Source organism: Rhopilema esculentum, chromosome 12 (genome assembly GCF_057945365.1).
Source record: "Rhopilema esculentum isolate cy_ngs chromosome 12, ASM5794536v1, whole genome shotgun sequence".
Taxonomy (NCBI): domain Eukaryota; kingdom Metazoa; phylum Cnidaria; class Scyphozoa; order Rhizostomeae; family Rhizostomatidae; genus Rhopilema; species Rhopilema esculentum.
The window spans coordinates 4,012,970-4,027,061 of record NC_142826.1 but is presented as its reverse complement, the minus strand read 5'-3'; the positions used below and the strand labels follow the sequence as shown (position 1 = coordinate 4,027,061).

Genomic DNA, 14,092 nt, shown 5'->3' with positions numbered 1-14,092 from the left:
TGTCGCCCCCTAGCCCTATCGTTCTCTAAAAAAATTAGCCCCTCCGTCGGAAGTGCTAGCCCCTTTGTCGGAGGAAACCTAGCGCCACCACTGGTTTGGAATCCAGGCTGGAACCGACAGTCATTTATGGCTGATGCATGCGTAAGCTGCCTTTTCAATTTATTGGTGTGAATTCGCATCTCCAGCAATCTGACACTCAAGTAAACGAATCAGATAGCTACTTACAGACATTTGCTGAAAAGATCAGCAATGCAACGGTGTTGCCATTTTCACGGACTACGAGACTTGAATTTCGGACCAAATTATTGAAAAGTTCCAAGGCTACACAATGCTCTAAACACCTCTTGTAGCCTGACGAGTACCAATCCCACGAAAAGTTGATTTAGTTAAACGTATCTATGAATTTTTAAAGGATGAAAAATTGGCAAGGAGGGAGCCGAAACCGCTTGTAATAGCTCGCAGAATTTTCTTCTGTAGTAGGAATAATGGATTAAGATATTTTTCGTGGGTAAGGCTCCATGCACCTGAGCTATAGAGACAGATGAGAGTAGGAAGAAGGAAATGATCAGGTAGTCCTAGAAAGCTTCTTGCAAAATTCAATAATGTGGTAGTTCCACCACTGAATCACAACCCATTTTCCAGATAGAATACTTCGCTATGATGGTGTGCAAAAAGCCTAAAATACTTCACAACGATGATATTTGATGGTCAATTTGTCAGATTCTTTGCCGTTCTACGCATGTGCACCTGAATCTCATCCATCAATTTCTCTAAAAAATTTGCATAATTTGCTCTTTGGATAGACTGTTCACCAATCAGGAGCCTCCTATGGTAAAATTATACCATGTGTCAAAATTTTCTACAATTTTTCGGAAGAATCGCTAACTGAAATTCACAATGAGATTGAGATCCAGATCTTTTTTTACATGCGAGAAAGAAATTCTAAAATGAGAAGACCATCGTCAATTGAGGGTCAATTGACAATTAGTAGTTTTGTTTATCTGGCATTAGAAGTAGCGCAAAAGCATCCTATGTTCAAGACCACGGAAAATTGTATCAGTTGTTTTTATCTGCTGCAAAATCTATTTGCAAAAATAAAGGAAATTTCAGTACGATTAGAAAAATTGCTGTCGTGTAAATTGCTTGGAACAGTGCACTTTCCAGCGAACTAGAATCATGAAAATTTGAAAATTTTTTATTCCTTCGCCGGCAACCATTACCGGCGTAATATGTGTTTCGGTGTTAATGCATTCAGAGCTCGTCCCGATATATAGGTCAGATCTTTGGGGTTGAAAGGTATGTTAGTCCGTTATTATTATTTTGGCTTGTAAATGTTTCTACCAAAGGGTCCTGAAAAATTTGAACTGTGCTACGTTTTCAAACTTTCTATTTAATGTTTGTATAATTGCTAATTGTATAATGTGCAGCTAGTGCTAATGCTGATGTGCAGTCGTCCAGCTAAAAGAAGGCTTGATGCAGGGAAATTACACATGCCATGTTCATGTTGTTTTATGTTCCCATTCGAAATTGATACAAGGGTTGCCAGATACAAGGGGATTCCTCCTTTCTGGCTGTTTTTCAAAGCTGTTGGCCGTCGAAAATTGATTTGGCCGAAAAAGAAAAAGTTGGCAGAATTTTGGCTGCATTTTGTTAATATATCCAATACTTTGTTAAAATAATCTAAAAATTGCAAATAACAAAGCAAGAAACAAAGTAAAAGATAACAGTAAATTGAATTGAAAGCAAGTGGGACCTTTTGTAACAAACAAAGCCAATTTTGATTACACTATTACTCCAAAGAATTAGCCAAAATGTAGTTTTTTTGCATATTTGGTTTTGCTTGCCGAATTTGGCCGTCAAGCGTACAATATTTGGCCGCTAACCATTCCAAGCATCTGGCACCCTTGGATGATACTGTCCTCGGTACAAATTTAGGGATCCCCGGTTCTAGATTTGACCATCATTTCCCCCACCAAAAAGTGACCGCCACCCCGGAAAAATCTGACCTCTGACCGGGGCACTTAGACGAGGGTGTGAAGTTTTCAGTAGCAGAGATCGTTAGGATTAATGAAGTTCAGGATTATTCCAAGACTTATTTCTGCTGTAGAAATGGGTAGTACGGATAGTTAAGCTGGACAGTTTGGAGATCATGAAGCGGAGATGATTCTCGCTGATATTTAGAGCGTTGCACATGTCGATGAAAGAGGAGCAGGGGAGACCAAAGATACTTAGGGAACTGATAGAAAGATTAACAAACATGATAGAAGGGTAGGCTGAGCTTAGGCTGTGAACTAGATACGAATATTTCTCTAATTTGCGATTAGCATTAGCATCCAAATTAGTTTCGTATCCTACTGTAAGCTCGAGTATGAGTAGACGATTATCAGAAGTGACTAGAAGTAGATCAGGACGGAAAAAGTCTCCTGTTATGATAAGAACAGTGGCGGAAATTCAGGCTTTCATTTGGGGGGGGGGGGGCAAGCTTACAATTTTCCGACAAGATAACATCTTGGATCATGTCTCATTTTAAAGAAACTGCACATTTGATAAAAATAGGTGGTTATTGAAGGGACCCTTTAGTATTTCTGCCTGACCACATCATGATTAAGTAGCAAAAAGAACAATCCATTAATGATTTTTGATATCAAGATCGATATTCCATCTAAGACAATTGATGATACAAAAGGTCGACCAATTACACTTTTTATTTTGAACATAGCTTCGGTAAAGCGTAGACGTGAATGAAACTCCATATCGTTGATTTTATCTTTAGATATATACAAAACGTGACTATATACAACTATAACGTAAACGTAACTTGTTAGCCCATCATAAATTTATAGCGTGACTTTTTCGTAAATTCACTACTTCAAAAAACTTAACCTTACAATATAGGGCGTGAATATAACACGTAAGAAGACTGGGGCGAGTAGGAATCCCCCATAATGGCGTGGGCTGCGAAATATACTGACTTCACAACACTTTTGATAAGTCGTACCGTACGTTACGTATTTCATGCATTTCATCTTGTTTTCGTCAGTGGGAAATACGTTTGAAAATAACTTTTATTCGGAAGATTCCGATGGAAATTTAGGCTAATCTTTACGGAATTGAAATTAAACATACAATTCAAAAGCAGTTTTGATTTTGGTCATATATTGTTTGTTTGATTATTTAGTACTGGATAATACTTTATCAACTATGCTATGTTCAAATTTTGCAAAAAGGGCACAGAGAGGTTATAGAGGCCTCTGGGGTAAAAAGGGAAATTGCAGAACACCTGCGAGCAAAGCGAGCAGAAAATTTGGCAATTACGCCCCTTAGATTAGCTTAAAATTCCTTTTCAGAACGATTTCTTGGAGTAATTTCGACACGTTAAACGGTTGTCAATTTTCCGACAAAAGCCCGAATTTTCCGACGACATCGCCGATTGGGGGGGCCCGAGCCCCCCAAACCCCCATAATTTCCGCCACTGAGCCCGAAAGGTCTACGTAAAGAGAGCAGTTAGGTATAGCTTTGAAAGACTGTGCTAGGAAGTTTAATGCAGTGTTATGGCACCATGTGTAACGGCCTTCTTCGAGCTATGTTTGGCAGCCTGCAACAATGTGTGAAGTAACGTTTCTCTTGCATATCGCGAAAGGAGCGATCAGAAGACTGAGTAATGTTCCATTTAGATAGGTTTTTCGCATGGCAAAGGAATTGCTAAGATATTTGATAGTAAAACTGTTCTTGGGCATGTTGCTTTGAACTGTGGCCCATATTTTAGCGACCATATGAAGAGAGTGTTCAAAGATGAAAGAAAGAACGGTACCTTGAGATGCAAGATAGTTTTTATGTTATGACCTAACAGCCTTCATCTTCAATACCTGTAATTTAATTCTAGTATTCCTGTAAACATCATATTGGATGTTCATGCTCTAACTTTCTTTCACATATTCTTTCACAAAGATTGGATGTTTTTGTTTGGAGAAGATTTCAGTGCATTACAATAAATGACACTGCATGCAATAACAGAAGGAAGAATCAAATTAAGAAAGTGACACTTGTGGGCAAATCGATCCAATGGGCAAATCGGTCCATATCTTTGATAGGTCGGCTACTGTAAGGGGCCACGAAACTTGTGAGAGATAGAAAGATGCAGCTTATTTTTTGAATAGAGAGGAAAAGAATCAATTTGCGAGCTGAGCTTAAGGATATGTTCTTGGTTGCACATATCAAAGTCGACGTGACGCCGAAGATACCTAAAATGCTCTCCAGTTACGACAGGAGGGACCCTTTCATTATTGATGAAGAGGTCTGGCTAAAATTGTAGGTAGCGTGTTCAGTATTTTTAATTAGCAAAGGTTGTGTAATTGTCTACTCTTATGATTTTGATAGACCGAATAGCTGGTTTTCTTTCTCACCGCTCGTAAGGACTGCTGCACCGTAAGTAAACTGAAACTAGTGCTCTGGCGTGAAAATGCAGTCAGGTTGGCTGTGGGGAGAGAAACCAAATTGCTTGAATTTTTCTGCCTTTATGCATTAAATGTAGGTGTTAAAGCACATGTTAAATAGAAGAGAACTGAGGCAATCACCTTGAAGAACTCCACGTTTAACAGGAATAGCAGAGGTAACAAATTTATCGGTGATGTAAGACTTATAATCAGAGATGGGGTGTTTTCTGGTACTTGATGTAGTGATAAGACAGAACAGATTTGAGCAGATTGTGATGAACCTCTCCGAAAGCTTTTTTTAGACCCAACAATGTTATGACTAGATTCCATTGTTTTATTCGAGCTTTCTCGATTATATGTCTCGTCATTGCAGTATGTTCTAATGTACCCGATATCTGATGGGTAAAACCTTTTTGAATCTGGTGTTTTATGAAGCCATTTTGTTTGAGGAAATCAAATACAGAATCTCGGGGGCAAGATGTGAAGGTTTTTAGAGGGACCGATTGGAGAGCGATAGGTCTAAAGTTTTAGGGGTCCTCAGTATCTCCTGGTAAAAAACAATAATAATAATTATAATAATATTGTTAAACAAAACAAGGCAAAAGAAGTCATTCTTTTTTGATCCCTCGTTTTATGATGTAGAATTTTAAAAGTTTTCAATTTTTGTTTAAGAGCTTTTTCGTAGCTCATGTTCGTCTGATTTTCATTTCAGAAAAATTGATGTTGCCATAATCACCATCAATAGGTATCCATGACATATAAGTAGGATATGACGTATCTGTACTTGGAAATAACCCATTAAGCTGGCAGTTGTGACATCCATTATACCACCAGCCACTTTTATATTGCTGTGCACAATTATGATTATTGTCGCGGTCCTTTGTAAAGAATTGCATCTTATTATTCTTCCGGGCATTTTCAATATTAAAAGCATCCCCAGCTGTTCCAGAATATCCAGAAACTCGGATACGGTATCGATCACTCTCGTCGCTAATTTGGAAGCTATGATATGTTGCGAAGAAAAGCTCATCGCCTTTAAGTCGGTGCTTCAGATCTATTCGAAGGGTGGTACTGGCATTAGGACTAGCAAGATAGTGCATATTCTCTAACCCAATCCACATATTCTTCCCAACATCGCCAAATCCATCTTTATAATCAGACCAGCCACGGTTGAAGTCAGTTGAGCCATCAATACGGCGCTGTATCACAGTCCAACCTCCGCCGTCTGTTTCCATATCACAGTAAACTTCCAATACTTGCTTGTTCGGTCTGGTTATGTGATAAATGCCACTGTCTCGTTTACCGGTGTCGTAAAGGTCTTTGCAATCTATAGTAGTAAGTAAAAAGATCATTTATAAAAGAAAAAAGAATTTTGATCGGCGGGTGTCAGGGGAGGGGGGGGGGGTGTGCAAATGTGCAGTAGCTTTCAGTATATAATCTATTGATGCTGGTGTAGTTCGTGCTGCTCGGCGTTGCAAGACAGCTTGAAGTCGGACTGTGGAAAGCCAAGGTAATTTGCAATATAGCTCCTATGCACAATGGTTTTAAATGTCTGCTCAGTAGGGATGTCCCTTTGCCTTTGAAGGTGGTTGGATGGATCTGTCTGATTTTTTGTGAAAATGTTTTTCTACTTGAAAAGATTCTCTCCACCTCTAAACATTTACAAAAGGTATTTCAATAATCATGATGTCCTCTTCTTCACAATCTTGTCAAGCTTCATATTGTCAGTTATATCTCTCTCTGCAGCAAGAACTGTCAGGTTGCTCAATTTTTCTTCGTCTGTCTTGTTTCTGGCATATCTTTCTACGCTTTACATTAGGCTGAATGACCGTTTACTTGTAGTAACAGAAAAAGCATCATAAAGCTGTTTAACATAAAAATGCCATCTTTCCCCTTTCTCGGACATGTTTCATTGTACGAAATGGCAGTGGAAAGAATGCTAAAAGAAGTATACATTGATAGATTTTCATTTTTCATTGTCTGTCCATACCTTGAAGTTAAAATCCACCGTCACGCCATTTTTTTTAGTTTTCTGTCAAGCTGAGCTTGTTTCTCGTATGACTTTAAACAAACGAACAAACAACGAGCTGGCAGTCCTCTTTGAGCATGAAAATAGAGCGTATAAAGAATACCAACAGAGAGGTCTAAAAGAAGGAAAATAAATTCCACAGTTGTGTTGCACTGCAGCAAAGACTGTTTTACATTCCGAGGGAAAGGTACGGAATATTCAAGCTGGCAACAAAACTCTACAGGCTTATTCTCACTGCAGCCCTATCTGTTGCTACAAATAAACGGTTGTTCAGCCTAAAAAAGATCATAAATAGATTTGCCAGAAACAAGTCAGACGAAGAAAAATTGAACAGCCTGACAGTTTTTGCTACAGAGAGAGATGTAACTGACAATATTAAGCTTGGTGAAATTTTGAAGATCAATTAATTAAGACATCATCATTATCAAAATACCTTTTATAAATGTTTAGAGGTGGATAGAATCTTTTCAGGTTAAAAAAGGCATTTTCGTAAAAAATCAGGCGGATTCATCCAAACACCCCCTACCCAAACTCAAAAGTTTCGGGACGCCCCTGGCTAAAACAAAAGTTGTGTGCACGCCAAAAAGAAAATTCAACTTTGATATTAACGTGTAAACGAGGAGGCTACCGATGCAAATACCCAAGTGTAAACAGGGTCTAATTAGCTCCTCATTTAAAAGAGGGAAAAGTGAATAAAATGTGAAAAATTCACCTTCTGCTCGCGGGATCTTTTTCCACATTTCGTAAGACTTGTCATTACTCAAAGTCCCTTCATGAGCCACAATTTCTTTGCTTCTGACAACTTGAGAACATCGGTCTTCTCTTTCGCAAGCAAAGAAGCTGCGCTTTAGAAACATTCTGTCGCTTTTATGGTTTCCTACCCCCTCGTTTTGAGATTGCTGAAAAAAATGACCAGCAGTAGATAACGTCGCTTTGACATTATCGTGACAACATGACGAAAAGGCTGCGTAGATGAGCAAAAAATTCAAAACTGTTGAACCCATTTTAACATTTTATCTTTGAATCATCAAGTTTGAAATTGTCTGGGTATGGAAAATCGCCAAATAACTTATATTGAAGGATATTTATTCAAGGCAAATAATAACTGCTTTAAAGCAACGCTTTCGGAAAACTTGTTTGCATTTATCGCTCAAAGGACTTTCGTTTTAGGGTGCGATTGAAGATTTAACGAAGATTAATGCATTATAGAGAAAAAGCCAAAATGCTAATTGCTTTTGCATCTAAAGCTTCCTTTAATTAAAAATAAACAAGCAATCCTGGGAAATATTGAGAATTTTAGGCTGTAATGAATTCATTAGCAAATGCAGATGGCTAACTGTTGTTTAGGCGAGAAGAAATGCACCGTAATTTGTATTTTCATGCAAAAGAATATTAGGTCAGTGTCATTTGCGTTTCTGCATGGGTATGAATTTCTGCATGGGCTGAGACGCGTATGCGTTTTGAGTGCTACAGTGTAATGGCGGAAATGGAGGGCCTAGCTGTGGGAGACACAACGCGCACATGCAAACTAAAAAAGGCAAAACCATATCAATATGCTGTGAATTCACAACTATCACAAGTACGTGGTTGTTAGAAATCAACCTTGTACGTGCTTGTTGGCCTCGTATTCACATAAAATCTGCATTGCGACCTCTTTTACGTTCATTGACTTATCCCATTCATTTTGCACATATTATGGCTGTTGGCGCCCCAAGAAAACCACAGAAAAAAATTTACAATCTGTGTCATCATGAGGGTGAACATAGGGTGCAGAAAATAAGATAAAAAGCTTTCATTGCGTCAAATGTTTAATGGCGTAAAAAAGATTATATCGATATTGTATTAAAAAAATATTTCATAAATTGTCTTTAAAATTGCCTCCGTTTTATCATTTCATGACCAAAAGATGGTCATTATCATCTTCTCAACTGACCGCTATGTAGATGTAAAAAAGAGTTTTACCTTTTTTGACTATCTAGCAGAAAAGACAAGAGAAAACGGACGAGGCTTTCCAGTACAACAATCATGGGAAGATTTCAAACATAAGTGGCCTACTTATCAAGTGACCTATGTTAATATCCTTATTTATAATGAAATGGTTTCTAGGCCTTGAAAAATCTCGAATCTTTTTATAACTTTGAGCTACAATAAAGTAAATACCATTAATTGCAAAAAAGCATCAAACAACATCATTGATAAACAATGAAATTAAACATTATGACGTAAAGACTAGTTAAACTAGATTTCAAAACAAAGGTGAAGCTTGTTTGTGAAACTGCCAGAAAGGTAAAGACAAGTTTGGCGATTCGTCTTTCTTTTTGAAACATTTCAACAAGAAGGTTTCTACACTTAAGTCAGTCACTACACTTTTTACATAAAGGCCAGATAAACCTATTCAAAAGTCTCGCATGCTTTATGTTAGGATATAAGCTAGCCTGCTTACTTTCTTGAGATTTTATCTTTTTATTGAACGGAGGAGATATCATTACAATATGTACTTCATCGCCTAGAATCTGTATCCCTATAGATACACAATGCAGTCATGTGCAAAAGTTTAACATCAATATTTCTAGATTAACATCAAAATTAGATGTTTTTTTTTTTAAAAAACCATTCTTATGTACATCACTGAAATTTTAAAATAATGTCTGTATCATAGATATATTCAGAGTGTACATAACCAGTAGCGTAGCCAGGATTGTAAGATTGGGGCAAAGGCGAGTTGGGTCAGGGAATATTGGGGGTATACATCCCTCTTAAACGCCAGAAAACGCCCTTTATCAAAGATATGTTTTGCTATTTGAGGGACGCGTCCGCTTTCTTGCTACACCACTGTTTATAACGATCGTATATGAAGTAGCATGAAAATATTGATGTATATATTTTTTTTGGAAGAAATTGCGCTTCCACTCAATATTTTCCTGATCTTAAATTTTTGCACTGTATTTGCAAAACTATTCAGCCCTTTTTATTATATTTTTACCATAGTATCAAGTATTTTACAAGTACACTGCACATTCGTATTGACAATTATCAAATTTTTATTAGTAAATTTGGACATACAATGACGTCACTGCTAGGGTTACTGATAATACTTTGTAACAGCTTTGTTGTGGAGTAGAAGTCTCCTGTCAGTCTTGACTTTTTTAACCAATATAAATATCTTTATATGGTACACTGGATTGATAGAAAATATGTACCTGAATTGATATGTCTAGTATAATGGATCTGACTGAATCTCATAAATCAAAAGTAAAGGAATTAGGGGCGGTAATTATAAGGGTATAAGCGTTTCAATCGAAAAATTCATTTCGTGTATATACTCAGCATTAAATTGTGTACATAGCAACAAAAGACACAAGAAGCTTCCTTTACGCTTAAAAAATGTAAAATTTATTTTGCTGAAGATTGTTTAATATTTTTGTTCCCGTTACCCGTTATCAGTTATCATCGCAATTGCCCTAAGAAAAAGTACACATTTTCAATATACTACCGTAAGCAAAAGTACACAAGTAAAGTTGCTTCTATAGTCAAACGTAAGACGCTGTTCAGTTGTGTCTGATCTTCATTTCAGAAAATTTGATGTTGCCATACTTAGCATCAATGGTTATCCATGACATAAAACCAGGACTGTTTGTATTTGTACTCGGTAATAACCCATTAAGCTGACAGCTGTGACATGCGTTATACCACCAGCCACCGTTATATTTCTCTGCACAATTATCACTTGAAAGATCATTGTCGCGGTTCTTTGTAGAGAATTCCATCCCATTATTTTTCGTTATTGAATGAGCATTTTGAATTTTAAAAGCATCACCAGCTGTCCCAGAATATCCAGAAACTCTAATACGGTATCCATCAGTCTCGTTGCCAATCTTAAAGCTGCCATACTTTGCGAAGAATAGCTCGTCGCCTTTAAGTCGATGCTTTAGTTCTATGCGAAGAGTTGTGTTAGAGTTAAGACCAGCAAGAGAGTGCATGTTCTCTAAGCCGATCCACATATTTTTCTCAACATCGCCAAATCCATGTTTGTAATCAGACCAGCCACGGTTGAAGTCGGTTGAGCCATCATTACGGCGCTGTATCACAGTCCAACCTCCGCCGTCTGTTTCCATATCACAGTAAACCTTCAATACTTGCTTGTTTGGTCTGGTTACGTTATAGACGCCACTTTCTCTTTTGCCATTGTCGTAGAGGTCCCTGCAGTCTTTGAACACTGATGTGAACAATTTAATAATACTTTGTGATTTAATAAATTCAAAAAAAATTAATGTTAAAAGGTAGATTTATTTGTGCAAATTTTTTAGAATCTTTATTAGCTGTTGACAGAGCAAGATTAATCTATGTAGCTCAATCAGCTAAATTTTGTGGCTTTTTACCTCAAGTTTTTGGGTAAAAGTTTTTCAAGAGATTTGCAAAGCCAAATCACTCTCTCTGTTTTGTGTGCTCGCCTATCAAGCTAAAATGCTAGGAAATAAGGGATTGTCATGCTTAACGCAAGTGTCCATAAAGAATTGTAATCTAGCTTTTTACTGAAACAAAATTAAAGGTTGTAAAGAGACCCAATATCATGATTACTTTCAAGATATGAGGTATGACACTTTGGAACAGAAAGACAATGCCAAGAACCTACCCGTAACCTTTTGCCATTCACCATAAGAACTATGCCCTTCTAGTGATTTTTCCTCTGCATTGCTGTATGTATTATGACTTGTCTTCTCTCTAACAACACGAAAACAAGTATTTTTTCGTTCGCAATTGAAGATCTGAGGTGTTAGGAAAACTTCATCGCTCTTTAGTTGCTTTTCATCTGCATTCTCAACTTTCTGAAAGAAACTGCCTGTTGCAGCAATTTCGCATTTTGCTTTATATCCGTTATGAAGTACGAACATAAAGAGAAAAGTAATCGTAGCAGAGAAATTCATTTTCCCATTAATACGCCGCTTAAGCTGATCTAAGACTCGATGCCTACATCAATCTGAAGCATCATATGCTTGCAGCCACCCATTTTCGCTTTATATACAATTTTTTTCAATAAGGCTACCTGTTGAACACAATAATTTAATTTATTTCGCACTGACTATTAAATTGTCAAAGGAAGAAGAGTACCAATAAAAGTATGTTTACAACTTTAAATCAAAGCAAACAGTTGCAAATATTTGAGTTGGGAACGAATTAAAATTACCAAAAATTCATTTCATAATGTATGCATAAAACTTTGTAAAAAGTACAAATTTATTGTAAACAGTTTAGCTGAATCTCGTGATTCTATTCAAGAAACGACAAATAATCTCTTTTGAATTTCAGCCTTAATTGTTTTCCGGTCACAGATATTGCCGGGGAATCCTCATCGCGCTTTCTTCGGTATTCTAGTTACTACAAATTTTTAATTATTATTCCTAAACCTTTTATTCTTAAATCAGCACGTTTATTTCTGATTGTGTATGCTTTTGTTACTTTACTGTGAAATTATGCAATTTGCTTAAAATCTCGCTTTGAGGCTGAGACAGGAGGTTATGAATCCAGCCAGAATCTTCTGGAAGCAAGCTATTAACTACGTCAATCGTATTCTTAACTTCTATTGGCTTGAGTAGTAGTTAAAATTGATTGTGATTGGCTAGGATGAATTTTAGTCCCGTGTTTGTTTCAATAAAAGCTAATAATTGAATCGAGAGCGGGAATTCGTAGAGGGAAATTTTTCTTTTCACGATGTACGTTGAGTTGCGTTGAGCAGAAAATCATTGAAAACTTCAATCATTTATTGAGCCTGCGTTAGCAAATAGAATTATTCTCTACATTGATGGTCCACCGAGCCGGATAAATGGAATAGAGCAAAAGAATTAGGGAACCGATAATGGAAAATTTGATGAAGACAAAAAAGAAGAGAAAATCTCATCGCGGAACTACGACCAAGCTCCTGAATAAAGTGTGAGATGCCCTCAGGAAAAAGGACAAAGATCAGTTACGTTTAAAACAGTTACAAGCAGATCTAAAAGACAAGCCGAAGTTTTAAAAGCGTTAAATAGTGAAACTTTTGAATTATGATCGAAAAAGCAGACGACGATGTCTGTGATAGAGAAGCAGAAGAAGCTAGCGACATCAAAGGGAAAATGACGTACAACTAAATTTCGCTTGCAAATGCATTGAATGAAATGGATTTACGATCATTAAGATCGGAATCCGGGACAAACTTGCAACCAGAGCCCTCGGGGATTTGGCAAGGAGTGGTTTCAGAGAGAGCCTAAATTCAATCGCATCCTCAGTCATATCTGCAGTAGAAAATTGAAACTCCCAAAGCTGGAATTGGAAAAATTTTCGGGAATGATTGCAGAATGGCCAGAGTTCTGGGGTGGTTTCAAGAGTCCGGTACACGAGAATAGCCAACTTGCCAAGGAAGACAAATTTAAAAATTTACGAAGTTTTCAAGAAGAACCGGCACGAAGCATTGTGACGGGATTTGCCCTTACAGACGCTGATTATGAGTCAGCCATTGAACTGTTGTAAAGCAGATATGCAAAGTCTAGCGTTATTAGGCCCACATAAATGAACTTATCAATATTGCCCCAGTCTACAATTGGAAGAGTTTACAGGGATTGCGTAATATGCATGATCAGATCGAGACACGCTTTTGCGCAATGGAGGCTCTAGGTGTAAGCAAAGCAACCTACTCCAGTATTGTAGTTACTGTTTTAATGGGGAAACTTCCAGAGTCCCCGAGAATCGATCTGTCTTGGTAGATGACTTTTGAGCAGCTGCTGTTAGTACGGGAATAGTTGAAGTTTCTGATTTCTGATATAATCAAGACGGACTTTGAATTAGCTAGTTAAAATACTAGAACTAGTCAAAAATAGCAGAAACCGCTAAATGATGGTCAAGCCAAAGGCTAGTGCATTTTTTGGATAGGTCGTCTCCAGTTGGCTATTTTTTAGATGAGGGACTCAACACGCCTAGCTCGTTCTTCGTTGTCAATTGCTTAAGCACTCTCGCCACCGTAGCCTTCGCGATTACCAGGAACATCGTGGTCCTGATCACCGTCTTCACACTCTGCTTGGGAAAAATTAGTTTCATCATTTGATTCTTCGTGGCCATTTGTGTCGAAAACAGAATGGTTTATTTTGTCGCTGAGCAGCTTTTATTTCTCTGAGATGTCATATTTTTTTACTGAAGGTTAAGGTGATTCAGAAATCACCATTTCTGAAAACCATTGTCTTATTAGTGATGCACAGCCATATTTAATTCATAAATTAAATTCACGAAGGTCTGACTGAGAATTCAACAATAAATGAAATAATAAGATACTTTAAAAAGCATTCAAGCATGAAAACAATCAACAGCTTCCGAATAAATAACTCAACCTTGAGCTTTAAACCGATCGCCAAAGAAAGCCTAAGACAAATAATGGTGAAGCCATATCACAAAAAGGGACATAGGCACGACATGATAAATGCTAAATTCCTAAAGATCTCAGTTGATATCATCCTACAGCCCCTTATGAACATCATAAATGAATGCATTATTCAAGATACATTTCCAAATTTCACCTGTCTATAATAAACAAGATTTTTTCAATAAGGAAAATTATAGACACTAAATTGTCACCAAATTTTATCTCCGGGGTGCTAGCTTCAGT

At 37.3% G+C, this 14,092-nt stretch overlaps 2 protein-coding genes across 2 annotated transcripts; both read right to left on the bottom strand.

The window, feature by feature from the left end:
- Positions 1-4,051: 4,051 nt before the first annotated feature.
- On the bottom strand, positions 4,052-7,569 carry LOC135681812 (ficolin-1-A). The gene is made up of 2 exons (XM_065196437.2): positions 7,175-7,569; positions 4,052-5,760 (listed from the first exon to the last, which is right to left on the bottom strand). Exons 1-2 carry the CDS (start codon positions 7,464-7,466, stop codon positions 5,120-5,122), a joined length of 933 nt encoding a protein of 310 aa, XP_065052509.2. The 5' UTR covers positions 7,467-7,569; the 3' UTR covers positions 4,052-5,119.
- A 712-nt stretch (positions 7,570-8,281) lies between these two features.
- LOC135681813 (ryncolin-1) lies at positions 8,282-11,473 on the bottom strand. Its single transcript, XM_065196438.2, has 2 exons — positions 11,096-11,473; positions 8,282-10,678 (listed from the first exon to the last, which is right to left on the bottom strand). Exons 1-2 carry the CDS (start codon positions 11,385-11,387, stop codon positions 10,011-10,013), a joined length of 960 nt encoding a protein of 319 aa, XP_065052510.2. The 5' UTR covers positions 11,388-11,473; the 3' UTR covers positions 8,282-10,010.
- Positions 11,474-14,092: the final 2,619 nt, after the last annotated feature.

Excerpts from the sequence above, each read along its gene's own strand:
- LOC135681813 (XM_065196438.2), bottom strand. The coding sequence starts at position 11,387 with ATGAATTTCTCTGCTACGATTACTTTTCTCTTTATGTTCGTACTTCAT. Across the intron at positions 10,679-11,095 it reads TGAATGGCAAAAGGTTACGG|TGTTCAAAGACTGCAGGGAC; the intron begins GTAGGTTCTTGG and ends TGTTCACATCAG.
- LOC135681812 (XM_065196437.2), bottom strand. The coding sequence starts at position 7,466 with ATGGGTTCAACAGTTTTGAATTTTTTGCTCATCTACGCAGCCTTTTCG. Across the intron at positions 5,761-7,174 it reads AAAGATCCCGCGAGCAGAAG|ATTGCAAAGACCTTTACGAC; the intron begins GTGAATTTTTCA and ends TTACTACTATAG.